The sequence below is a fragment of the Struthio camelus genome, chromosome 9, assembly GCF_040807025.1.
Source record: "Struthio camelus isolate bStrCam1 chromosome 9, bStrCam1.hap1, whole genome shotgun sequence".
Lineage (NCBI taxonomy): Eukaryota > Metazoa > Chordata > Aves > Struthioniformes > Struthionidae > Struthio > Struthio camelus.
The window spans coordinates 30,817,542-30,844,598 of NC_090950.1; the positions used below are offsets into that span (position 1 = coordinate 30,817,542).

At 42.7% G+C, this 27,057-nt stretch overlaps 1 protein-coding gene across 1 annotated transcript; it reads right to left on the bottom strand.

Annotated features, from left to right (window-relative positions):
- OTOL1 (otolin 1) lies at positions 1 to 26,728 on the bottom strand. The gene is made up of 5 exons (XM_009668574.2): positions 26,678 to 26,728; positions 4,572 to 4,931; positions 2,996 to 3,085; positions 2,017 to 2,088; positions 1 to 1,832 (listed from the first exon to the last, which is right to left on the bottom strand). Exons 2-5 carry the CDS (start codon positions 4,921 to 4,923, stop codon positions 934 to 936), a joined length of 1,413 nt encoding a protein of 470 aa, XP_009666869.2. The 5' UTR covers positions 4,924 to 4,931; positions 26,678 to 26,728; the 3' UTR covers positions 1 to 933.
- Between the last annotated feature and the right edge of the window lie 329 nt (positions 26,729 to 27,057).

Genomic DNA, 27,057 nt, shown 5'->3' on the forward strand with positions numbered 1-27,057 from the left:
GACTTAATATCATATTTTTATTTCACAAGATTCAGCTCCATTTTGGTGGAATAGCTTTTTCAAAACATACCTCCACGTGCGCTCGGCAGGCACAGAGCCCTGGGACTCGCCTGGGCGCCAAAGGCTCTTCTTGGGCTGCTTTTCCTCTATCGCTGTCGAGGTCGACTCCAGCAGCCGCAGCTGTAACGTCGATGGGGAGTTTCTGTGCTGCCTAATAAGGTAGGTTATGTATCTCTTTCAGTTACTTTTGAAAACTTCAAATATATTTAAATCTCCCAAGGACAAAAACAATTTGGTCAATAGACAGATTTTTTTTACACTGATCAGTTTTAATCCTATCTTAGACACACTTTTATGTAATGTGTGACCAAGTCTAAAGTACTATGAAATACTGATTCAATGGGAAAATACTTCTGAATCTTTTTATGTGATTTGAAGAAACCTACTGCTCATGTTTGTGCCAGACTAAACTCTATAAATCAACCCCTACAATCAAAATCATGACTTTCCAGTGGTTACCAGTATGCATTGCCACAGGAGTTTTGACCACACAAGGTTCACAGGAGCTGGCCCAGTTAAAATTTAAGTAGGATGATGAGTTTCACTATGTAATTTGAACAGGTTGGTTACGAACCTTAAGTCTGTGATGTGAAATCTCTTGAGGCTCCCCTTCCCCATGCCACTCCTGCTGACATTTGTGCAGCAGTTTGGTATCATAGATATATCACTCATCTGCTCAGGACTGTTAGTGAAAATCAGGGCTGCTAATTAAAATTAATCAATTTCTTACAAATAGAAGCATTTTCGTTAAAAGACCAGGAAACCTCACCATTACACTGATACAAAACACAGTCACTAACTGGTATTTCATTTCTCTCTACTAGAAGGCGGAGGGAAAGTCATGTCCCTTCGTAACAGGTTTACCCTTTAAATCTATAGCAGGATCTCAGAAATGTCATCAGGGTACAGAAGAAACCCCGTAAAGAAGCTGTCGTCCTCAGCACTGACGTAGAGCCCGTTCCAGTCCCGCGCCACCTCCAACCACACCTGGTCACCGGCACTCAGCCTCAGGACTGTCAGGAAAGACGCCTGATCGATTTCTTGGCCGTAGAGTGTATCACGAGCCTTGGCCACTCGCCGGCTCTGGGCCACCAGGCTCACGCGGGCTGGCCGCCCTCTCACCGTCAGATGGTAAGCAAAGACGTACGCCCCGGGCACGCTGCAGTTGAATTTCCCGGTGGAAGGGTTATAATCCTCCTGGTCGTTGTACAAAACCTTGTCAAATCTGATGGGGACGTTGGGTGGAGGGAAGGGCTTGGACAACCCAGCACTGAATGCCGATCGTGGGAGCTTCATGCTGTCGCCTCTGGCGCCCTTCACGCCTCGGGAGCCTTTCTTGCCAGGAGCCCCTCTGCCCCCTCGGCTGCCAGCGTCCCCCTTGGGTCCCGAGGGTCCCATGATGCCAGTGGGTCCCAGGTCCCCTTTTTCACCCTTACTTCCCTGCTCACCCTTTTCACCCTGTTTTCCATCCATCCCATGGATACCCTCAACCCCTGTTTCTCCTTTGCTGCCTTTCTCTCCTTTCATCCCACCTTCCCCCCTCTCACCCTTCTCCCCTCTCCCTCCCGGCTCCCCGCAATACCCCTTCTCCCCGATGTCTCCCTTTTCCCCTTTGTCCCCACGTTCTCCATCCAGCCCTGGGGCCCCAGTGTCCCCCTGATCTCCTTTGGCTCCTTTGGTCCCATTCTCACAAGTGTCCCCTTTGCTCCCCTTTTGGCCCTTCAGTCCAGGGAGGCCGTAGTTGCCCTTATTGCCTTTTACTCCAGCTTCACCTAGAAAAAGGACAAAGACAAAAAGCAGGTTAGCGGGGGAAAAAAAGGGAGAGAGATTAAAACCCCCAAGGCACAGGGCACCATTAGTATTGGATTGCTGTGGCGATGGCAGGGGGCATCACCAACAGCAAAGGGAAATGCCAGCACAATATTCTCAGCTTTTCCAGCAGCCTGTGGTACATACCTTGTACTCCAGGTTTGCCTGGATAACCTGGGATGCCGTTTGTTCCTCGTTCGCCTTGTTCCCCTTTGCCACCTAGGACATGTTACCATTAATATGCTATTAGTGGTATTATCTGTAGCACAGTAACCAGTATACAGAACATGACTAGTACCATTCTGCACATGTCTCTACACATTTGAGCGCTGTTATTCTTCAAGAAGTTCTGTCAGAAACCTTAGCCAAAATCACACAGCACAAGCACCACCACAGAGCAAACTGTAAGTCACCCCAATGTTAAATTTCTGACTCTGAGCACTTGGCTGGGAGGGAGATTGATGCTGCTTAACGGCAAGATGGAGAAGATGGCAGCTCCACACTTTTCATGCACGGATTGCCAAAAGTCTAATTCGAGCAGTGACATCAAAGCCTAAGAGACCGCACTAGCACAACCGAAAACAGAGCAGCACATTGTGCGGTTATTTAGATTATCCGTTCTGTGTCTCTCTGCGACCAGAGACAACAGCAAGCTCCTATCAGCAGTGTGTGATAGCCGGATGGAGCTGCTCTGAGCCCAAAACCAGAGGCAGAGTTTCTTCCAGGTTACTGCTAACGATGAATTATTGCTCTCCAGCTTAGCTGCAGCCATTCTGGCTGAGATACTGGAACTGAAAAGTAGCTGATACATCTGCGTATAGCTTCCATGATAATTTTTTTCTACTTTTTCTGATCCAAAGCAAATTTTGAAGTCAGTTTAAAAATTCCTGTTTAGAACAAGGAGCACTGGATGAGATCCTTATGAACATCCATTCTTATGCTACCTGAGCATACTCTACCAGCATCTGAGTTACTCCCGCTCTATTAATGCCAGCTGAATCCTGCAAGGTGTCAATCCATGTCAGCATATTTTGTTTCCTTTGTAAAATAATTTATCCTATAACTTTGTGGTATCAGATGAGGACAACAACATCTGTTTTCAAAATCGGCAGTTAGTCTGCTTTACCTCTTTCTCCTTTAAAACCTTTTGGACCTTGAGGTCCTGGCGTTCCTGGCAGACCTCGAAGACCAGCGTCTCCCTTCTCTCCTTTAGGGCCTGTTATCACATTAACAAAATTATCTTAGTTATTCAAAGGATTAACTTTGTAAAGAAAATTCTTAGAAATAACCGCATAAGTAATATGGCATCAAGAGGTGCTTGTAAGACAGACTGTGTTTCCATTATCGTGGAAAGAGCTGCCTATTTTGTCTGGTATCACACAACTGAGGCGAAGATAACGGGAGGCAGCAGGGCGCTGGCCTGCGTACCATGCGCTGTGGCCGCTATGGCTGCAACCCTGCGGCAGGGCGAGAGGGGAGGGCTGGCAGAGGAAACGCCAGCCGGCCCATACCGAGATTAATGAGGGCTGCACTGGCAAATCCTCCTGTCAGGCACTTAGCGCCTGAACCTTTGCCTTTCAGCTTTTGCAGTCCCCAAAGTCTTATAATTTTGCATGTAGCTGTTGGCTGTAGTTAAAGGTTTTTTTAAAACTAACTTCCAGCTGCCTCAGAGCCATAGGAGCTCAGACATTCATAAAACATCAGAAGAAATCTGTCTTAAACATTTGAATGCATCTAAGGAGCTCCTACAGCTTTGTAATTGCCCCTCGCCTTAAAAAAAAAAATTCTGCAAATGTAAATGTGGAGTCTGGCAGAAAGCTCTGTGCTATGTAAGGAATGGCTTGAAAGGCAAGCAAGCTAGCTTCAGTTTTTTTAATTTTTCACCAGCGTGGGAATCTAGAGACTCCCAGGGCACAGCCAGGAGGAGAGTATGGCAGTTTGAATTGTCACAACACCATTCGCCTGACATGAGAACTTTTCTATCAGTGCGAAAGGGATGTGAGTGTAAACTCTCTCTGCAGCTGAGATAATTTCCATTAGCCCATCCCTCTTGAACTATGGGAAGTGAAAATCCCTTGAGTACATCATATTAAAAAAATTTAAAAATCATGATTTTACCACCTTTTCTCAGCTGAATATTTTCTATCTCCAATATTAGTGCTATTAAAGTGAACATTTGCAGATTAATGCACTACTCATTATAACAGTGTTAGAATCAGGCCTTCTATAGATATGTATTTTAGCAGTAGAAAAAGAGGCAAAGTGTATGTCTTATAAAATATTTAGATGCCATATAGAGTGACTTATGAGAACAAATGACTATTTTAAAATTTGAAACCAAAATTATGTTTGTATTTATCCTTTTCCAAGAAAAAAAAAGAAAGCCCAAAAAAGAGGCTTTTATCATAAACTTTCAGAAAAGATACAAAACTGCTTTCAGGTAGTTTTGAGGGTACTGAGACCATGGCTGAAGCAAAAGCAATCTGCAACCATCAGGAGGCAAAACACCAGAGCAGGGGTGCGAGGCACAGAGGGCGACAGGACAGGGTGCCCACAATCCTGCAGTATACCGGTGGCCTTTGCGCACACCTGCACCTTCCTGCTAAAGCATTTCTTCGAGATACAAGAGGAAAACTGTTGATCTACTTTATACCTATCAGCTGCCACATCCTCTTGAGAGTCCCAGGAAAGCCATCCCCTACCTGGAAGACCTCGCTCTCCCTGGTCCCCCTTGCGGCCTGGCACAGGTGGACAGCAATCACAGCAATTAAAGAAGAAATCGGCTGCATCAAGCGTGAAGTTTTCGAATGGGAACAGCGTGGTGGCTGCGCGGGCGGCAGGGCTCAGGGTGGATAACTTGGCTCTGCCTGGTGCCTCCAGAAAGGGGCCTTTTCCTGCAAGGGGGGCGACGGAGGTCGGCAAGGCCTTGGCACCCTCCGGTTGTGGCAGCTTTACCTTCGTGTACTTCACAGCTGGGGTCACCTTTGCTTCTGTGCACACAGCTGTAACCGCCAGCATTACAAATGCAGAGACAGGCCATGGTGAACTCCACATTTTAGCAGCTATAGGGAAAGATGAAGGCAGTCATAAATCATTGCAGAACACCTCTTGTGTTTGCATGTTCCCCACAAAGCCCATTTATACTGGATTCACAATCTCTTTTCTTGCACTTTTCATTACATCCCTTTTATTTTGCTTTAATTTTTTAATCCACAACAACCAAGCTGACATGCAAACAGAAAAGTCTGAAAGAGCTTTTTCCCATTTAGCCAGGTTTCCTTTTAGCATGAGAAATACATGGCCGTGCTTATGATAGCTAGCCTCTGTGCAGAGGCCCTTCTGCCTGCGCGTGGTCCAGAAGATGTGCCAGAGAAGTGCCTGGCACATATTGGCATTTGCCCAACCAAGTACATTACAGAGCCTCACTTTTATAGGGAAAGTAAATCAAAGTTAGCAAAACTTCCAGCTTGGTCTCCCTGGTACTGCCGGTGATCCTGCACGTTGGCCACCTGAATGCCCTGGCTGACTTTTGTTGGAAGTGCTCCCACTGACGTCAATAAGTTTTCAGGGGACTGGCTGAGATTTTAAAGGATCGGTCCCATCAACCCTTTCCTGAGGAGGAGAAAAACAAGCTTGAGCCTTGGTTCACCTCATATCTAAGAGCACTGCATCCAGTCCCACCTGGCATGAGCACAGGCGGTCAGGAGCATGCAGTGCCACTCAAGGAAGGTCCCTCCTGAGCGTGTGATTAGGGATAATTCAGTAATGGTTTCAGAATCAAACACAAAGCAAACGATGCAAAAGTTTTGCTCTACTAGAGTAAATGGAAATAAAATTAAGTATTCCAAAATTCCTAATGTGAATGTTTTAGAGTCAGTAGCATTTCCCAGACTTGCATATTCTTTCAGTGTAAATTTTCAGGTCCATTTTTTTTTCTTTTTAAAGGGTTAATTTAGCTGAAGCAGAAAGAAACAACAAGGTAAGAATTACACATTTTTTCCTATAGGACAGATGATGCCTCTCAAATGACTTATCACATAAAGCATCTTTGTTCCTCTTTGTAACCAGTGTGTTGACCTGTAAATACAAATGGAAAAGACTTCTTTTCTTGCTGAACCTGTAATCCAACCTTTCTATAGCAGCTAAGGCAGTTCATTATGTTAAAATGTCACCAGGAGAAACACATAGTGTTCTTGCCATCCTGAGGGTAAAAGAAGGTCTGTACAGATTTTTTCAGACATTTTTCAAATTCAGATATTTTCAAATTCAGATACTAAACTGAACCGCAGAGCTGCTACTAATACATGTACCTTGAAAGCAGAAAGGCCAGCAGCAGCCAAGACCACGACAGAGGCTTACTGTTTGGCAGACACTAGTGGCAGGTTAATGCAAGATGGCAGAGGCTATGCAGCCCCTTCCCTTCGCAGGACGCCCTTGCTACTTGTAACGGGGGTGGCTAAGAACAAGCCCCGGCACTGCGACCCGGGCAGCCTGCAAGGCCTCTGGGGCTCATTCAAGCAGGACATCAGTGTAAAGACTTGGCCAGAAGCTATGGAAAACCCAGAACTTTTAAATGCTAAAAGCAGCAACCAGACAGAAAGGCAGGAGCGTTCCTGCTGTCGCATCATTCCTGGGGCTGCCAGCAGAGCAGCGCAGTGGCACAGGAGCCGGGAGCTTTCTGCGGCCAGCACAGGGAAGAGGAAAGAGCAGATGAATATCTGTAAGGACCACCCTTCATCTCCAGGGTGCTTTTATAAATCAAACTACTACAAAGAGATGTAGAAATTGTAATTACTTTGGTCTTCAGTACCCTGACTTCTGCCTAGTCAGACCTGCGAGTGTTTCAGTGAAGATGACTAGGTTAGTTAATTCAGGCATTACTCCAGGCCCTTTTTTTATAATAAAGATTAAAAATGCACAACATGAAATACCAACTGTGTTGAAGGACACAACTGCTCTTGCCTTCAGAGAGGCCAGGATTTCACCTCTGGAGCTTCAGAAGAGACATTTGTTTTCTTACTTCAGACCACAAGCCGACATCTCGGCCTGGGAGGTCAGACAGAAATTCCGGCGTAGGCAGGTTTTCAGATGTTCCTGTAGTTTTTTGTGCCTTCCCCTCCAAGCATGTCCTAATGCCCGCCCTCGGAGAGGAGATGTGGGAGTCATGTAAGGCAGACAGTGCCAGGAGGGTGTCTGATTTTATCATTATTTTCTAAAGAAGCCAACAATTTGCAGAAGGTTACGAAGTACAAGTTCATTAAGAACCAACTGCACTGCGAGACAAGGTTAAATTGCTACTTTAGAGACCTAATAACTTTATGGGGAAATGGTAAATCAATTTTCAAATCAAAACCATTTCTAAGTTTTACTGCCACAAACCACTTCTGCTACTAGTTCTAAAAGCATATATGCTCCAGTTACATAGTCAAATTGATGGATTGTCATCAAATACAGGTAGAACAACATTAATAAAAAAATTGTACCTTACCAGTCTGTTTAGAAAATAAATTGCTCACAGCAAGGAATCGTTAGGCAGACTTTCTTTAAAATTGACAACACTGTTCCTAAAATAGTTACTGTAAAATATATAAATACATTTCAATTAAGTGAAATGTTTTGTTTTTTCATTACATTGGATTACCACCAGCGAGTATAAAATCATGCATTTTAATAGACCTGCTAGAAAAGATTATGATTCACAGCAGACACAAAATATGAACAATTAAACTTTGCTGCAGTGACATGTAGTTTAGCACAACTATATTGAACTGGATCTACATCTCCACTAATTGTTCGTATGTGTTCCACAATAATATTGCAATAATACGGTTATTCTTTGGTCCCTAAAATTATAGTATTCAGATATTCTAGTTCACAGTAGAAGTTTAACTCCAATCTCCCAACTTTAAATAGTAAGGAGATGATTGCACTTTTTGTCATTTAATTATTTCAAACTATTATTTAGGAATGGAAAAATTAGTCCTCATGCAGCTATACATTCATTAAAGAGAGTAGCTTTTCTTGAGACAAATCGTATTGCCATTGTGTCTTAAATTCTATGACTTCATTGCAAATATCCAGACTGAAGATAAAGTGAACAATGTGTGTCATCTCCTACCTTATAAACGTTCCCGCTATCAGGACTACCCGCCCTCAATGGCGCTTTGAAAAAGACAACCTTATTTTCAGAGAGAATCTATTTTATTTGTGTAATTATTGCTATTGTGGCCAATGAGAGAATGCACTGTGCGCAGGGCAGATGGGATTGGCGAAGTCTCCGGAAAGGAGCCAAGGTGGCCGTGAAACCCGAGGAAATTGAAATGCTTTCCCCAGGCTGCGGCTCTACTCTTCACGTGGGTCTTTCTTGGCTCTTCCCTCAACACCCAATACGAGTCTCCGGAGCATTTTGGCCTCTGCTCACCCTGTAACGCTGTGTGACCCCAGTAATGCTCAACCCTCGGCTCCTCTATAGATGCGTAAAAATGTCCCGTGGCCTTGGCACTCACTCCACAGGCAGCAGGACAGGGCGGAGGTGTGTGAGAGCGTCCGAGCATGCAGAAGGGCATATCACTTCTTATTCAGCTCCCAGCAACAACACGGAACCACGCGGCTGAACAGGACACGGAGTTGGGAGAGGAACGGCCAACACAAGGAAGGTTACTACAATGTTGTTCTAGATCTTACTTGAACCGATAACCCCTCTGGATCTAATAAGCTAATTGATTTTCTTTGTGTCCTTCCAAGCAATTGCAGTGCACTCATTTCCTTCCCCAATGACATTAAAATGGGCCATCGTTTATTCTTGGGTTTCACAACCCAGTTCAGAGTGCAGGATGAAATGCAGTAATGTGAGGCTGCCTTTCATTTCCTTGTCTTGGTGAAATATGAGCAAGAAAACCTTCTCATTCAATCACTCTGAATTTACTACATACCAGTACATTCAAAGCTCAGTGGCTGGACAAGAAAGCCTGCTTGTTTCAGGCAGCCTGAAGAAAACAATCAATTCTCCTTTAATGTAAGCTCTGGGAATTGTAATCCTCCATGATTTATTTGTAACTGCAAAACTACCTTTTCCTGCACAATAGTCTACAGCTTTCAGCAATAAAAAGCTGATTAAGGAAAGTGTATTACTCAGCATACCACGCTAGATTGATTCACCAATTCCTCATGCTGTTCCAAAGAAATCAATTAGGAGTTTTGCAGAAAGATGCTCTAGCCCTGTGTAGGACATGCAGTCCTCACGGCTTCTGCAGTATAACCTGGATCAGCACTCACTAATGCTCATTAATACCATGGAAAACAGAAGGCAGATCCTGAATTCAAGAACAGTTCTTTTCTTTAAAAAGTAATAATAATTTTTAATCAGATACAATGTTTTAAACTGAAATTAAAAATCCCTGGGCCTTCAGAAGTTAAATTTCTGACAAGCTAGTGGAAGCACCTGTATAAACTGCAGATAAATGGCATCAGCGCCAGCCTATGGATTAGACCTAACTCAAGGACTACACTTGATTCGCAGGCACATTGGTATAAATCTAAATAAAGTACCTCCACTCAGTTCTCATGGAAGTAACTGATTCACACTAGCACAGCCAAGGAGGAAGAAAGCAGCTGGGGACCTCCCAGATCAAAGCACTGTCAACTGCTGAAAGCAGCCCAGGTTAGCACTCTGCAACAGCTATAAGCAAAAATCATGACTATCTTACTCCCTATGCGAGAAAGAGCTGCTCTCCCTAAGAGCTGCAGCTCAGGGAAGGGGAAAACATTAAGTGATGATGGAATTAAAGACAATTTCATAACATAGACACAGAGGGAATAGATGTAGCTGCAGGTTATGCAAACCTGTCCTGGCTTCACATCCTTTACCTGTGTCCTGTACTTGCGGTCTGGTAAGGTCACATACGAAAGCAGGGTTGTCCAGGAAAGGGGAGGCAGCCTTGGTCGGTGCGACTGGTGGCGTTACAACGCGCCATGTCTTTCAGCCTCTCTAATCACTGTATTATTCCATATGGAAGAACCAATAAAAATGTGAAAGCCAAAAACAGAAGGCTGTTTTGCAGTATTTCCAGAACAGTGAAATTACTGGATCAAGGAGGAAAATTACTTGAACTAATACTTTCTCATTCTACAACTGTAAGCCAAATGAAATGCATCAGATTTCTTAAAATGCAAGTTGTTACTAAAATGGTAATTTGCATGCACAATTAGTACTGAAGTTGCATGCATTCATTTAATCATCTGCATTATAATGATAGTGTGTACTTGAATCAAAGGGTTTAATTATTTTTTTGAGTGTTACCAGTCACCTTAGAAAAGGATTGTATTTACTTGTTACTGTCTTTCTTAGACAATGTAAGTTGCTAGAAGGACAAAAAGTTATAATGACTTCCAGCATTTTATAACTAAGACATAACACATAACTAAGATATATTTTATAGTAAAACAGAAAATGTTCTTTCTCGGCTGTTCTCAGGAATTAGTGTACAGCATAATCCTAATGGTCACACTGTTCACTTTTTAATATGTTTCTTTGATTTAACCCTCATCAGTGAATTACTCTAGGATAATATTGCAAACTTTATTCACACAAAAGCTATTAACCACTGAAACACTTGCACGAATAAAGGACTGCAGCATCAGGCCTTACCACATCACAAGCTACAGATCTAAAAAAGCAGTCAAACTGGTTGTAATCAAATCCTTGTATTGGTTTAAAAGCAGGACTTGTCAGTGGCAAAATAAGCTACTCAACAGGGCAACTTCTTTTTTAACCAAGATTACTGCATTCTGCAATGTTGCCTCTATATTCACCACAGCTGCTGTTTCTTGGACCCCGATTTAATGCCATTTTTGTGGTATGCTAAAGCAAGAAATACAGCTTTAAACCTTAGTTAGTGTATTTTCTTGAATAGCTCGAATGGTAGCTGCAAAGCAGTCTGGAATAGTGTTACTGGATTATGGGACACCTGCAGCTTTTTAAATTAAACAGTGCTCATCGAGTTACAGAAGCAGTTCGGAAAACTCATAGGTTGAGAGTGGTAAATTAAGATTTTACAACGCTAGATTAATCACTTTGTTTATTCAAGGAATCTAGAATCTATACATTACTGGAATAAATGATGCATGCATGCAGGCCATTAAAAGGCCTTCAAAGTACATTTCAAAGATACTCCTAGCCTTGCATGTTTGAAGATGAATGTTTCTGACTGAGATTTGCAAAGCCAGCTAGTGCCATGCTAGCAATTTCTAGAGGCATCTGTCAGCCATGGGAAGGGAGGGCTGCGAACCCTTCTGCTGCTCCCTGGGTCACCAAAAGCCCTTGGGGGCTTGGCCAAAGCAAACGTACAAAAGCCCGTGCGCCCCGGAGGAGCCTTTAAGCAGCACAAAGCACTTCGCCACGCACACACCGTCCACGCTGCTCTACTCGAGTGACCCCTAGTCTAGTCAGGACCTCAGACAAGCAGCCTCCACTGAAATTAGTAGACAGTCTGCACCCATAGAGTCTATTAACTTTGAAAAACTGTACATTTACTTAATCACTAATATCCCACTTAAGGGAAATTTTCAGAAGGAAGTTTAGGCAAGCAAGAAACCAATGACTGAACAGATGCCTCTTCTATGTGGTGTGAAAAAGCAGCTTGCTCTTTCTTATCTGGTGTGTTGGCGATGCAACAAGGACCAAAAGCAGAGCAATCCAGTTCAGGATCACTTTTTATTTATGCGGTCAGGTGATAAACAACACACGTGCAAAAATGTATGCCTCTTTAGTAAGACAAAAAGCCAAACACTGCAAACACAATTTACAGAACCAGTTTTTCCCTCACTAATCCTTATAACTATAACCTCTGCTCTCCATAATTATTAGAGACGAAGGAAAAAAGAAGGGCTTCGGGAGGAAGCCTCATCTCTCACTTCCTCTGCATCCCCTCTGGGGCCCCAGGGGGTGCTGAGCTCAACATGGTCACAGTAACCTTCTGCTTGCAGGACCCTTGCTCCAACTGGCGCTTTGTACACAGGGAGACACAATGCACTTTATAAATCTATTTTGTATGAAATTAGTGGGATATTTTTTAAATGAGATCAACAAACAAGATACAAAGAGCACCTCCCAGAGGGTTTCACTTCCATTTGTTTGCAAATGAAAATAGAAAATGTATATTTGCAGATGCAAGGTAGACAGATGATAAACTAAAAAGGTGCTATGGAAATAGAAAAAAAAGAAGAAACAGCGAAAAGCTGAGCAGCGTAAACTAAGCCAGATTTGTAATAATATATAGTTTAAAATCTTAATGCTCAAATATCAAGAAGGTAAGATGGAGAAGAGAATATTCACAAAACACAGGAAGTGGGAAAAAATGGAATTAAATTATATTTGAGATGGTTTTAAAGTGTTAAAAGGAAATTAACACTTCTGCATGAAAAACAATTAACACTTCTCACAAGATTTCCTGCAATAATTTAGCAGATCTCTTAGAAGGGACCCTCCTCCCTACCCTCCTCTAATTTTAGTTTCTGAAAATTTTAAATATGTTCTTGTTTCCATTCTCCATTATGAAAAACAACTAAGCTAAACAGCAAACAGATTGATATGATAATTTTCTGCTAAGTTGTTAATTAGGGGAGGAAGCACTTCCATCTGGGACAGATAATTTAATCAAATGAAGATACTGCCTTTTTTTTCTCTTTTTATGCACTCAGTATGTTGCAGCCTCCCAAATGCTGCTAAGAGCCAGGGGACCCAGAGAGCCCTAGCTAAAAGCAGAAATGTGCCCTTCCTGAGTGCTCAGGCCCTAATCTCAGGTGGCACCATCAGCGATCAGGCTGTTTGGAGAAGCTTCCAAAACCCAGAGCCGAGTTTTGCCATCTCCACTAAGACGAAGAAGGGCCTGCCCGGCAGCCCCAAACCACGCTGTACTGCCCTGTGCCAGGTACCCCGGGACTCGGCCCGGGGGGGAGCCACGGCCCCCAGCCAGGCACCTGCAGCACCAGGGGATACCTGTGGCACCAGTGCCTCCAGTGCTGGCTACGAATATACCCAATTCAACATTACACACTTTATTTTTATCAAGGTAAACTTTGTCCTCCTCTCGGACAGGGAACTCCTGGTTCACCTCTGGGACCCTGAGCACCCTTTTTCCCCTTCGGCCCTTGCTGTCCAGGTTCTCCTAGACATCCTTGTATTCCTCTCTTCCCAACATATCCTGACTTAGCTACCAAAAAAAAAAAACATATATATATATACAAACACACACATATTCTTCATGGAAATTAAAAACAGAATTTAGTTCTATAGCAGAGTGTTCACTCACCATGAAATTATATTTTCACCTAAATAATGTCAAGTTTTTCTATACAACATATGATTACTAAAAACTAAGCTGTACATGACGTTTTTACAAGAGATGTATTAAAAGATTAGAACGTTTTTCCATCTTGGGCTGCTAATATTCAGATGCCATGGGCAGCAGCCCTGCTCTGGGTGGCATGACAGTCATCTGGAGGGTGGGGGGCACATTAAGAATCATAGTTTGCATCTTTTGCAAAAGAAAGAATTATGAATTAAAAGCTTGAGAGAAATAAAAATGGAAAAAAAGTATTTAATGTTATACTTGGGATTCTGTCTTTACAGTTGTTCTGCTTTCAGTTTAAAATCTTTGAGGCTTTCCTTCTTGATGAGAACTTTAAATACTGTGTGGTGTAAATAAATTAAACAAGTTATTTATTTAGAAAAAAGAAGCTACTGCTCATGTAGGATTATTAAATGCTCAGCTTTAAAATAATACAGCCATAGGGGTTTTCACTGGATGCAAAGGAATAAAATAACCTCCTTCTAAAATCAGTATAATTTAATTTTGTGTTACTAAGATTCAAACAACCAAGGGGAAAATAAGATCAGCAAAACAACTGCATCAGTCTCTAACAGTATATCCCACCAGCCTAGGTTCTTTCTTATTTTCTATGTCTGCAGGATGGCAGTATAGTTACACCTAAATATGGATTTATTGCACTTTAAAGTATAATGGCTAGGAAGATCCGAAAACTACAGTTTCACATAAATAAGCATTTAGGGAGTTATTTAAAGACTATAAGAACTTCATGATACCTATTATATTCTATTGAATCAATCACTCTAAGAGTCCCTAAATGCATATTTAAAATACTGGGAACATACTTATTTATGCGAGAGGCTGGAATTACAGCAAACGAGCTGTTGCAGCTCACGGCACTGAAACGCTGATACTGGTAGAAAGGGCTGCTCATTGAAGCCCTTTTGGGAGGACCAGGCTGCAGTGTAAGCGAGTGCGCTCCCACACTGCTGGGCCACGGAGTCCCAAGGCTGCGGAAGCCCTGAAGCTGCTGCCCAGAACACCAGTTTGCCTTGCAAGAACACAGCTATTGTTCAAAACATTTCAGAGATTGTAGATGAAGTTGAGGAATTTTTATCTGCAGTAAGCCCACAGTAGGTAAGACCTGAAGAGTCTGGCTTTGCTGCACAAACACACACACACACTTTCCCCACCACTCGTGATATTAATGGGACCTGTCTAGATGTTCCAAGAGCAATCATCACAGAATCACAGAATGATTGAGGTTGGAAGGGACCCTCTGGAGATCATCTAGTCCAACCTCCCTGCTCAGGCAGGGTCACCTAGAGCACGTTGTTCAGGATTGTGTCCAGACAATTTTTGAATATCTCCAGGGAAGGAGACTCCACTACCTCTCTGGGCAACCTGTGCCAGTGCTCTGTCACCCTCACAGTCAAGAATTTTTTCCTCATGTTCAGACAGAACTTCCTGTGTTTCGGTTTGTGCCCGTTGCCTCTTGTCCTATCACCGGGCACCACAGAGAAGAGTCTGGCCCCATCCTCTTGACATCCCCCCTTCAGATACTTGGACACATTGATGAGATCCCCCCTCAATGTTCTCTTCTCCAGGCTGAAGAGAAGAGCTCCAGCTCTCTCAGCCTTTCCTCATGGGAGAGACGCTCCAGTCCCTTCATCATCTTAGTAGCCCTCCTCTGGACTCGTTCCTGGAGCTCCATGTCTCTCCTGTACTGGGGAGCCCAGCACTGGACACAGCACTCCAGGTGAGGCCTCCCCAGGGCTGAGGAGAGGGGCAGGATCACCTCCGTTGACCTGCTGGCAACACTCTGCCTAATGCACCCCAGGATACCATTGGCCTTCTCAGCCACAAGGGCACACTGCTGGCTCATGGTCACCTTGTTGTCCATCAGGACTCCCAGATCCTTCTCTGCAGAGCTGCTTTCCAGCAGGTCAACCCCCAGCCTGTACTGCTGCATGGGGTTATTCCTCCCCAGGTGCAGGACCCTGCCCTTGCCTTTGTGGAACTTCAGGAGGTTCCTCTCCGCCCAGCTCTCCGGCCTGTCCAGGTCCCTCTGAATGGCAGCACAGCCCTCTGGTGTGTCAGCCACTCCTCCCAGTTTTGTATCATCAGCCGACTTGCCGAGGGTGCACTCTGTCCCTTCATCCAGGTCATTGATGAATAAGTTGAGCAATACTGGACCCAGTATTGACCCCTGGGGGACACCACTAGCTACAGGCCTCCAACTAGACTCTGTGTCACTGATCATAACCCTCTGAGCAATGCCACTCAGCCAGTTCTCAATCTACCTCACTGTCCACTCATCCAGCCTGTACTTCCTGAGCTTGCCTAGGAGGATGTTACGGGAGATAGCGTTAAAAGCCTTGCTGAAAGTCCACTGCTCCCCCCTCATCTACCTAGCCAGTTGTCCCATCATAGAAGGCTACTCAGGTTGGTCAAGCATGACTTCCCTTTGGTGAATCCATGCTGACTACTCCTGATCACCTTCTTGTCCTCCAGATGCTTAGTGATGACCTCCAGGAGGAGCTGCTCCATCACCTTTCCAGGGATGGAGGTGAGGTTGACAGGCCTGTAGTTCTCTGGGTCCTCCTTCTTGCCCTTATTGAAGACTGGAGTGACCTTCTTTGCAGAATCATTCCTTGTAAAAGAAGTAGGGAAGACATACCTAGCCATAATTAAGTGCAAGTACCTTACCCTGAAGAATATCTGCTAATACAGAAACTTCTTTCCCATCCACAAACGTGGAGAAGAACGCTGAATTCACAGGGTTATATACTAAAATGAAGAACAAAGACTACGTATACTATACCGTAATTAAAGATGCGCAAAAAGATCTCCAGTATAATTATCTAGAGGATAAACAGAAAAATAGTTGCTTTATTGCAGCTCCCTGGATATTATATTTTTACTTTGAAATCTCTTTTTTATGTTTAACATCTCACCTAGTGCCTATTACCTATGAGGTAATGTGATGATTAAAATAATTCCAAAGGAAGTATATAATGCATATAGCATATTACAAACTCACAGTTTTATTTATGCAAATTTAGGATTGATTATGCTTAAATGCATATCTAACTAATCCACAATATTTATTTCTCTCTCAGGCTAAATATTTGCCTGTGAATAAATCTAGTAAGAACAAAAATCACACTGACTTCTATAAACATTCATGAGCTTTAATTTACTTTTTAAAACTACTCACAATATGGACTCTAAATTTGTATCTTGGATAATATTTTGGCAAAGAGAGAAACTGCCAGAGGAATTTTACATGAACAGCCAACTTTAAGTGAAGTTGCAGGAGAATTTCAAGAGGTTAGGGCCCTTTCGGGTGGGTGTAACTCCGAAACCAAAGCATCTTCATGGAGATGTAGAGAGGAGAGAAGATAACCGAGTTCGAAATAGCACACGTAGGGAAAACTGTCCTCCATGGTTCAGGAGACTGGTTAGCCCAAAAGGGGCTCCTTGGGCAGGAGGCAGAGGATCTTCACACAGAAGGAGATACCCATGGCATCCTCCAAGATACCGTCCTCTCCCTGGGCCTCAGGAGCACTTTCTGCTGCAGCGCAGCTTCGGAAAGGAGCAGTTCAGGCTGGAAGAGCAGGAAATGAAGCTGAAGGTGGGCGCAGGACAAAGACATACACCATTGCCACCCCTGGCCTGAATGCCTACACGGAGGAAACAAGCACATGGTCACTGACTCCCTTTTTTTCCCCATTTTGAAGGTTGTGGGCAGGGCTGCTAATGGACATGGTGGTTCTTCAGTGGAGATGTTACGCCAGCTGGGAGCAGCGCCAGGAGAAAACGTCCCTCTCCTCCCACAAGACAGGAGCAGCTTCAACTCCCCAGGATAGCCAGGACCTGGCTTCCGCCCTTCGGCTCTCTCCCTTCAAGCAGCCGTTTCCAAGCCCTGCAGACATAGTCTGTTCCACTAGAGAGCAATATGAGATCATCTTTTCCCTTTGCTCTGCACTGCTAAAGGAAACCACCCAATACAGCCAGAAAACTGCTACTGCTACTAGTGCTTTGGGGAGATGATGGAGCCTTTAAGAAACAAGCCAAATGTGTATAAATAGTGTGTCCTTCACTGTACAAAAAGTGTTCAAAACTTAGGCTGAAATTTAGACTTCTGGGAAACACAGCAGTTACTACAGCAATAATGCATTTAGGCACTGAAGAGCGCTTGTTTGTATACATTCTTTGCATATATATATATGCTCTCTCTCTCCATATACATGTGTACACATATACACATACACATGACTATTTCTAGGAACTTTTCGGCTGAAATATTTTTGAATTCTATGAATAGAAAGTGCACTATCAAGTTTTATATCGTGTCTTTTTCTGGAGTGCCCCGATAAAGCATTTGCCTGTTGTCCCACTCACCCCGCCTCGTACGCAGTCTTACATGCCGTCACGGCAAGGCCGTTTTGTTCCAGCACCAACCCTCTGCTGGCGTCAGCTCTGCTGGCTCCTGGCCCGCTCAGCTGGCTGTTTGTGCGCTGCCAGACAGGCTGTGGTTGCACCCACCCTATCCCAGTCCATCCGAGGTGCAGCAAGAGGGGAAAGCAGTTATACCCATTTCCGAAATATTCTTTAGACAATGGAGAGACTCGTTCCAGTCTCTTGACAGAGGGCACAAATTTAATTCATTCATTCACATGCAATATCTAGAAAGCTTTACATTTAAAAATAACAGCATCAAGGCCATCAAATTCATTATTTGAATAACAAATATATATATAGGCATAGCATGACTGTGAGAGAAAGAATAATGGCCATATATTACTGTCTTAGCCTGTCTTTTTTAATTGATTTTTGTTCTGCAGGGGTTTTTTGATCGGTGAGGAAGTGTCACTAACATCTCATACCCCATTTTAGGTATGGGGAGAGATCTGTCTACCATCATTAATTCTGTAACCATAACCAAATCCCAGGAAAACTGAAAAATAATAGCACTATTTCCATGACCTCCTGAAAGGAAGAGTTTATATTATTTATTTCTCTGAAATGTAGAAATCACAGATTTGTAGACATGACTCTTTTCTTTAGTCTTCATTTCACTACACCTTTCCTTAGATTATAAGTGACTCAAGGGACCAATTTATCACTCTTGAATGATGTCTCTTTCAGGTACCTTCAGAAAGAGATCTGAAATGAGCCTACGCACATAGGTTTGAGAATATGTAACTACATTTATGAAAGCAGATATAATACTACGCTTCTCAGTGATCAAGGAAAAGGTAGATTAAATGTTAATGCCCTTGAAATGGGAGATAAGTAGTAAAAATTCTTCAGAAAGTGATTTACTATCATATAGTTACATTTTTTTCCAAAAACGACTAAAAGCGGTGAGATGTGAATAAGACTAGATCCACAAAGACGGCTATCGTACCGCTGTTTGTCATGAAACGTGGGTTGGGTCTAACTGATGAAAGGAACCCTGAAAGGAAACAAATCCATTTCCACGCAAGAATGAAGACTGAGAACTAGTGGAATTTCTTAATGGGCTCTAATTTGCTTCTTTTAACCTGGAAGTGGAGAAGGTAGAAAAGCAGAAAGCTGTTTCTATATGCACATCACTGGGAAGCAGGTCAGATATCTCTTCCCTCAGTTTTTGGGGCTCTTTAAGGAAACAGGCTATTTCTCACTTTTTCTTTGCACAAACCCTACAGGCCCATAAAGGCCAAATGTCTAAAGCCACAAACTCAGCCAAATATTGTGAGCAGTCATTGTATTAAAAATCATATTCTAATATGATTCAAATTCCACAATATTTTTACTTTTATAGGGAGGAAAAATATTTGCTCATACAGCAGTTATTGTACTTGGATCAGGTGCAGCTATTTTCATGTAAAAAGTTTCCATAAACTTCGTCAAACTCAGCTTGGCTGAGTGCCAAGTTTTAAGAGGGTTTTAGAATTAGCACAGGCAATATTTACAAAAGGTGTATGCCAGGATTACCTATTAATCCTAGCATATTAATCAGCAGAGGGCAGGTGTTATTATTTAAGATTCTTTATTCCAGCACTGTTGATTAAGTCCAATATTATCAGTTTTCATCTAATTACTTCACCAATCACAGAAGGTCTCTCTATTACCATACACCTGCCACTTTCCCTACCAAGAGACAGAATTTAATTAAAATCAGGAGCTTATGCCTACTTGTCTTCTTTTTACTATGGGAAATGTAGTATCAAGGAAGCAAGGCAGGCACTAGTACTGCCAACACTCATAGTTTTGCCCATGAGTCTCAGAATATTTAGTATTTTTAAGGCTCAAGCTCTTGGACTCTTGGAAGAAAATTGCAGATTTTATTTTTAAAAGTCAGTTCCAAGCCTTGTGTTGCAAAGAGTCAAACTCTATGAGATAAATGATGATAATCCCAAATGTAATTATATTTAAATGTTCTTTTGCCTCAGAAACAGTCTCATAATTTGAGAGAACCTGAGTCACGGCTTGGAATATTTAAGAGATATCAACCTGGTAAGTACAACCAATTTTACATGAAGAGATAACAAACCACGTTTCTGAGCTGGAATATACCCTAACTAGTGTTAAGATGGAGCTCAGTAAATATATGAATAGCATTGACTAAAATATCTGGATACTAGACTCAAAAACAGTCAGCCCTTTCTGACTGCGTATTCCCATGAACACTGAGTGATCTTTCCCCATGGAAGGGATGTAACGCACAGTCACACTCTTAAGGCTCTTCTCCATGCCACTATTCTTTGATTCCTCTTAAAGGCTGGACCTGCTTTGAATTATTATAGATTTTAAGCAAAATCTATATGCAGGCTCTGCCTTTCAGCTGTTTTGTGCCCAGGGCTGGTCAGGCTGTACCTGCTCAAGAGATGCCAATGTCTCGCTGTCACACAGTTGTCCAAAGCAAAGCACTTTGCAGTAGCAAAAGCTTTTGTCCTAAGCTTATTATTCCATAATGAACACTGTAATCATTATACATTTTAATAGCATGAAATCCAGTCAGTCTGAAACTATCCAAGCTAATAACTACCTTTTGAGACAATGGGTTTACTGATCTCCACAATACCAAATTGAATTAAGAGATTCTTGTCCTGCTCCTCTGTGGTGTAATGTTGACAACCAGCGGCGCTGGCTCCTTTGCAGGTTATTGCAGGTTGTAACACCCCTTGGAAACTTAAGTATTTCCTTTCCTTCAGCCCAAACTCTTCTTTGCTCTGACAAGTGCATGTTTTGTAATAAAGCCAGATTATACCACTTAAATTCATGGTGTTTTAAGAGTCTGTTAGTACACAGACTTTTTACATGCTGCAATCATAAAATCATGAGGCAATAAAAAAAATCTTGAAACAAAATTGTCTGTGATGTGTGTTGGGTTTGCAACTTGCCAGGAGTTTATAGTACTTACAATATTAAAAAGCAACAGGGGGAGAGAATTGTTCAGCTTTTGTGACATACAATTCAGATGTAAGGGAGTTTGGATCAAAACTGAAGTCAGAGGAAAGATTCCCACTGGCTTCTTTGGAAGAGACATGTAACGCCAGTGCAGAGTGAGAATTAGCTATCCCAGAAAGACAACTCTGTTGTAAGTTGTCTGCAGTGTAAGTTGGATATGATGGTTTGAGGGCTCAGGTTACTGGAAGGATCCCACTGGCTTCAAAACAGCAGTGGGTCAGCACTCAAACTGTCCATGCTACAGGAAAGAACAACACTAATTCTTGTGTACTAGCATGGAGCCGAGCAGAAGTCCACGAGTGCTGAGATTTTTCAAAGGAAATATTTTGGAATCAGCAAAAAAAGCATGTTTGTCAGAAGCCAGTATACCCTAGAATGCCTGAAAGGCACAGGATGGAAATCAAGGACAATGTTATTGATTATTACAAGTTCAGTATTAAATTTCAGATCAGATTTTCATGGGGGCGAGTATCTCACGCTCTGCAGGGTTTCACTTCCACCCAAACAGCCACCCATCCTTTTTCCCCATGCATTTTTCCCAGTTTCCCCTCAAGATCCCCTAAGAAGAATCATGACATAAATCTCTACACTTCCTTCTCTCCACCTCATCCAGCAGGAGCAGAGGAAGGAATCGCTGAAAGAATAATATACAGATCACAGTTATCACTATATTTTTAGATCTCCTGAATGAGAGTAACTATCAGAGCAGGCCTTGGAAAGGGAAAAAGAGAGCAAAATGTGCCTCTGGGAAGGAATTCTAAGACAGTAGCTGTTGTTTACAAAGAGGTGACATAGCCCATTTGGGTTTTCAAATGCAGCAAGAAGCCTTGCCATATGGTAAAACCTCACAGTGAAATGTAGCGTATTTTATGAACAGAACTGACAGACAAAGAAGGGGTTTTCCACACTTGTAGGTGCAGCTGTGAGGAAAAGAGATTACAAGGGCAGAACGATTGATGGAGAAGTATATTACTAGAAACGTCAGAAACTGCGGAGAGCCACAGTTTCAGCCAGAGGCTTGGCACAATAGGATGCCCCAAGTGCTCCGAACGACCCTGCCTGGGATGGTTTTATGACCCACGTCATCCAAAGATGGAGCCCAAGCATCCAGCTCTAAGTCCTTACAGACCCAGGACATTGTGCTGTGCATCCTGAGCATCCTGCTCCATTCAGACCAAGCACAGGAGCAGACAACAAACATTTCTGCAGGGATAACTTACCAACAACAGCTAGGCTAAAATCAAATTTTTGGAGTATATACGATTAATAAATAAATCATGACAAATCAGACATATGCCAATAATCAGAAGAGAGACTTTTCAAATTCGTTTCTGTTAAGAGCAGAAGTAAAGACTGAATCTGTATGGTCAAAGTATGTAGGAGACAAAAAAAAAATCTTAATAAGAAAATTGCTCAAAGAAAATTTCCTGTTGAAAACCAGTATCAGAATGAGTAGGACTAATTAGATAGTTGGCTGTACTCTTATAATATCATGAAAGAGCATGAAGAGATGACAGAGATAATGGATGGAACTGCATGATTTTAAAATGAAGGTGTGAACCACCTCCACCAACTGGGTGCAGCCCAGAGGAACTGCCAAACCGGCTGCCGCTGCTCTTCAGCAGGCGACTGTTCCTAACAGCTGCAATCACCGGCTTCTTACTGCAGCTCTGCATTTAGGAAGCTTCTGAAGAGAGCCAGTTCCAGGGGCAGGTCACTTACTCACCACCGCCCCCGCCACATGCTGCTGCCCACCCACTGAAAGAAGTTAGGTAATCATACAAGTCATCCAGCAGGTGTGGGAAGAGGAATGGCTTATGTCTTGTCTTTACGGAGGCTCATGGCTGCACTTTCAGCAGGTCTGCCTAAGAGAAATCAACATCTTGCAAATGAGCCACTCTGCTAGGAAAAAAGAAGGACTTCTGCAGTACCTCAATCTCGTTGCAAACATTCATTCAAAAACTACGTTGATTTTATTCACACTCACTCCTCGTCCTGTTTTGTTTGCCTTCTACGAATGTTCTAATGAATAAGTTTTCTAACAAGTAGGAATGACATTAGAAACAATAAATTTTCCATAAATACTTACAGAAAGAGGAACTTTTGATCTATAAGCGCAAATATTCATATCTGAGGAAAGGGGCAGGTATGGATGCATTCAGATCTTAAAAATAGGTCATTGAAGAGATTAAAACTATTATGTGAGATGGCACACTTGCTTATACAGACTGTTAAACTGGCTATAGCAATTTAATATTGTAGAAGGGACACATCAAGAGCAGAAAGAAAATGATGTTGAGATCTGACTCATGGAAGCTTATAGATCCTACCCAACCTTTGTACTCAAAGTTGATTAATCCTTTACCTTTTAATTACTTGCTATACCTGATCTCTGAATTGCACCCAGCCCCTCCAGCCACAGGACAGGCAGAATTGCCTATTTATCCAGAACACTTAGGGAAGCAAGTAATAGGCTAGTTATGATGAATCACAATGTAGCATACCAGCAGTTTCCTGTGCAACATCATTTCTCCTGACACTCAGTCATGGATCTTCTCCTGCACAAAGTTCAAAGGAGTTGCACCCTGGCCATGCTCATAGAGAGGGTGAATGTGCCAGACCCAGTCACGGCTGCCTCCGCTCCCACCAGCCACAGTCTGGCTAGCATCCAACACAGTCTTTCATGCCCCACAGGCACCTTAGCACTAACGCTAATCCCCAAACGGGGGCTGTAGACAGAAGTGATTTTCTGGCTGTAGCCAAACCATATGTAGAGGAAATCACCCACAAACACTCGCCACACACACCTCGCAAAGGTTATTGCTTTACCCGCTCTGCCCTATAATTACATTAGTGGTTTTTCTCCGATTTGTTAGATTGACTTTCAATGCGGTTTTGCTTGGAGATCAGACTGTGAGTTTCAGCAGGGCCACAGCAGTCTCTGCAGATTTTGACAATAATCAAAGGTTTAGCCAGAACATCATCTCTGCCAGGTTGGGGATGTTTTACAGGAACATTTCACAAACTCAGATAAGCCAAGCCTTATGATAACTTCGGGTATTTCCCTTTCATTAATTAAGCAAGTCTGACTAGGTGAAATATGAAAACATGTATCCAGATATCCTACTACTGCAAAACCAAAAGAGTTTGGACCTGCGGTCTGCTCAGCTAAACAGGCCTGCAGAGAATCCTGCAGTTATTTTGCTCCTGCATTTAAAGTTAAAACATGCTTGTCCAAAATAAGACTGCACTGCAGACAAATGATTTTCACACTCCGAGTGCAAGTCAGAAGTTAGCCTTCTGCAGCACACAGGTGCAGACTATATAGTGGCATTAATAAAATCAGCAGCTAGGCACTCTCATGCTTTAGTAAATATTTGATATTCAAAGTCTGCAAATATCAAATGCACACATTGATTATGACACAAATATAGACAGCTAACAAATGAAGGTCTTTACTTTCAGAACTTCCTCCCTTTGTGCCCTCAAAGAGTTGCACTAATCCCTAACAACCAGTCTCAAGCCAGGTGGTTTACATTCCTGAGAGGATGAAGCCTACCCACAGGAGCAAAATAACCAGCCAAAAACAAAGGACATAGGCACACATATAGGCATAAATCTCTGTGTCCTACGGCAGGAAGTAGTCTGGAGTCAGCGAGCTACAGAGCTTTGCTTCCTGGAAAGAAAGCAACTCCTACAGCAGTCAGTTAAGCTCCTCACTAAATTCAACATTACCTCAATCACGCTGGCAAAGCCAAAATGCAGGAACTAGCAGAATGAAATAGGATTAAAATGCACATTGACAACAGCCGTTCTGCTGTGGCAAGCAATCCAGCCACTCACTGACCAAACTTAGAAAGAAATACTTGCCTGTTGGCAAGTATTTCTATTACTGGGTGTGACAGAGCCTAGAGACTCATGAAATATTCAAAGACTATAGTTTTCACTTTATAAATGTTATGTTAGTCTTTATGGCAGGTCAGCGATTTTATTCCTCTCTCAAGGGGGTAATCTCCTGGATGTTTCCTGCAGGAACCAAAGCCAACACTCAAATCCCCTGTAATAATTAACGCAAATCCCCAGTGGTGAAACAATGAAGGAAACAAATCTTGCAGAGCACCAACCTTTAGGGAAAAAAGAAATAAACTGACTATTTTATAAAAATAACAACTTTGTGATGACCTTTACCATGACAAGCATAAGACTCTTACAGAAGTCTGGGGCTCAGGCAGGTCTGGAGCAAGGGGATGACAACCCCAAGGAACATAACAGCCAAGCCTAGGTTATCCGTGTTATTAACCTTTTATTTTATAAGCCTGTTATTAAGGCATCACGAGGGCATTAGGCTCCTTTGCCCAGGCTGGAGGGAAGAGGAGCACTGAGCGAAGCCACCCCGGCTCAAGGGCTCATTCGGCAGCAAAAGGGCACCACGGTGCAGCAGCAGCCTAGGCTGGAGGCTCCCACTGGCGCAGGAGCCTGGGGCTGCCCTTTAGCACAGTCTGTGTCAGATGAAGGAAGGACGAGGGCCAGAAGAACTTTCTTCTCAGCTCAGATGAGCAAACTGACCCATTTCTCAGCATAGCACCACAAGCTGTCGCACGGGCACAGCTGCAGTAAAGAGGTGGTCATGCAGGGAGAGGGAACCCCCGAGCCTGGCACGAGCAGCACCTACTTCCTGACTCACCAAAGCACTGCTGACAAGATTTTTCGATGCCCTTTTTTTTTTTTTTGACCACACATGAAGTCTTTCATTGCTTTTCAAAGCCTAGCTGCTCCAGCTGGACTTATGGAAAAGCCAGCATTTCATCTTTTTTCTTTCTTTCTTTTCATTTCTGTTTCATTGCTTTTCTTTTCATTTCTTCCAGGTTAGAAACCAGGGTGCTCCTCTGGGGTCGGTGAGTTGAGCAGGACTAGCATGCAGGAGAAGACCAACCTGAGCAGCCAGCTCAAGGAGAAAGAGCAGGTGTAAGGAAATAATGCTTCCTTCTCTCAGCAACAGCACACTGATCAGTCAAACCACAGCCTTCTTTATGTTAAATTCTGTCCTACTTCTCACACAACAGTTATTAATCCTGAAATTAATCAGGAGGCAATTCTGACCACCCTCCTCTGCAAGTTTCCTCCCTCTTTTGAAAATGCCAGCATTGCTTGGTGTGGCCAGCTACAGCCATATCTTGTCCTAAGGCAAACAGCACTTTATTATTAGCAAATTGCTAATTCCTTGTAAGGCAAATCCTTTTCCATTTGATAAGCCAATGTTTAAATCAGTGTGAAGCATTCACTTGCACTGAACCTTTGTTTTCTATAAATTGGCAAGTGCACTTAATATAAACATCAGCAGGACTGAGTGAAGTAGAACAGTAATAGATCATTGCAGTGATAATGAACCTGTGGAAAAGATATTCATAAACTGGTCTTTGTAGAATACCATACCAACAGAGAAAGCCATACAGCAAGCGCACCAATAATTGTTTGATAATACTTCTGCAAGTCTTTTTAAGGGATTGGCGTTAAGTGATACACACCAGCTATTACCACTTGCAAAAAACCTATTACTAGTTCAAGGAACATCCTCTCAGGCACCTCTACAGGCATACCAGCTATCTTCTTAAGCTAAGCTATATACACATACATCATTTGAGCTCTTTCAGTACTCTCTGAAATTGATGGAACGTCTATTCTCTGCTTAAAGCTAGAACAGGGTGGACCTATTCGTAAGTTTAAAATCAAGCCTCTGTATAAATATTTTTAGGATCAAAGACTAAGCAAGCATCAGTTCTGCAGTTAATGTCATAAAAAGAGCAGCAGATGAAAGAGACAATGTTCGTATTGTACGGGCTAGGAATGAAAGAAGCTATGTAAAAAAATACAGCTCATATCCTGATTGCTCCATTGCTGCCTACGCTACCATGTTTGTGTAAGTGCCTTTTAAAGATATTAAATGAGGAAAAAGCATTTTTAAAGCATCATTAACATGTATTCAAATATTAGAAGAACAATTTTAATAACAGTAGTTATACCTGGCCTTTGAAACAGTTTGCATTCCTTCCTGAGGTCTTTATGGCCTTCTGTGTTTCAGAAGAGACCAGTTCATGCCAGAACAGTAACCAAATGTTTACCCAGGCTTCACTGAACCGTGACCACATGACTTTCATATGACCACATTTGAGAATGCTTGCCCCATCTCCCTGAGTTTCTCCACCTGCACTGAAAGACAAAGTCTCATGATTTCTGATTGTTACTTATTTGAAATTACAGTTTTAAACATATTATGAGCATTACAGTAAAGCACGACAATATTTCTTTAAGCATCTCTAATCATTCACTCAGTAGCTCTCTATCGAGTGCCTTACACCTGGACAGATTATGGATAGGCATGCGACTCACTAACTATGCACAG

Excerpts from the sequence above, each read along its gene's own strand:
- OTOL1 (XM_009668574.2), bottom strand. The coding sequence starts at position 4,923 with ATGTGGAGTTCACCATGGCCTGTCTCTGCATTTGTAATGCTGGCGGTT. Across the intron at positions 3,086-4,571 it reads GGGAGAGCGAGGTCTTCCAG|GCCCTAAAGGAGAGAAGGGA; the intron begins GTAGGGGATGGC and ends ATGTGATAACAG. Across the intron at positions 1,833-2,016 it reads AGGCAAACCTGGAGTACAAG|GTGAAGCTGGAGTAAAAGGC; the intron begins GTATGTACCACA and ends TCCTTTTTCTAG.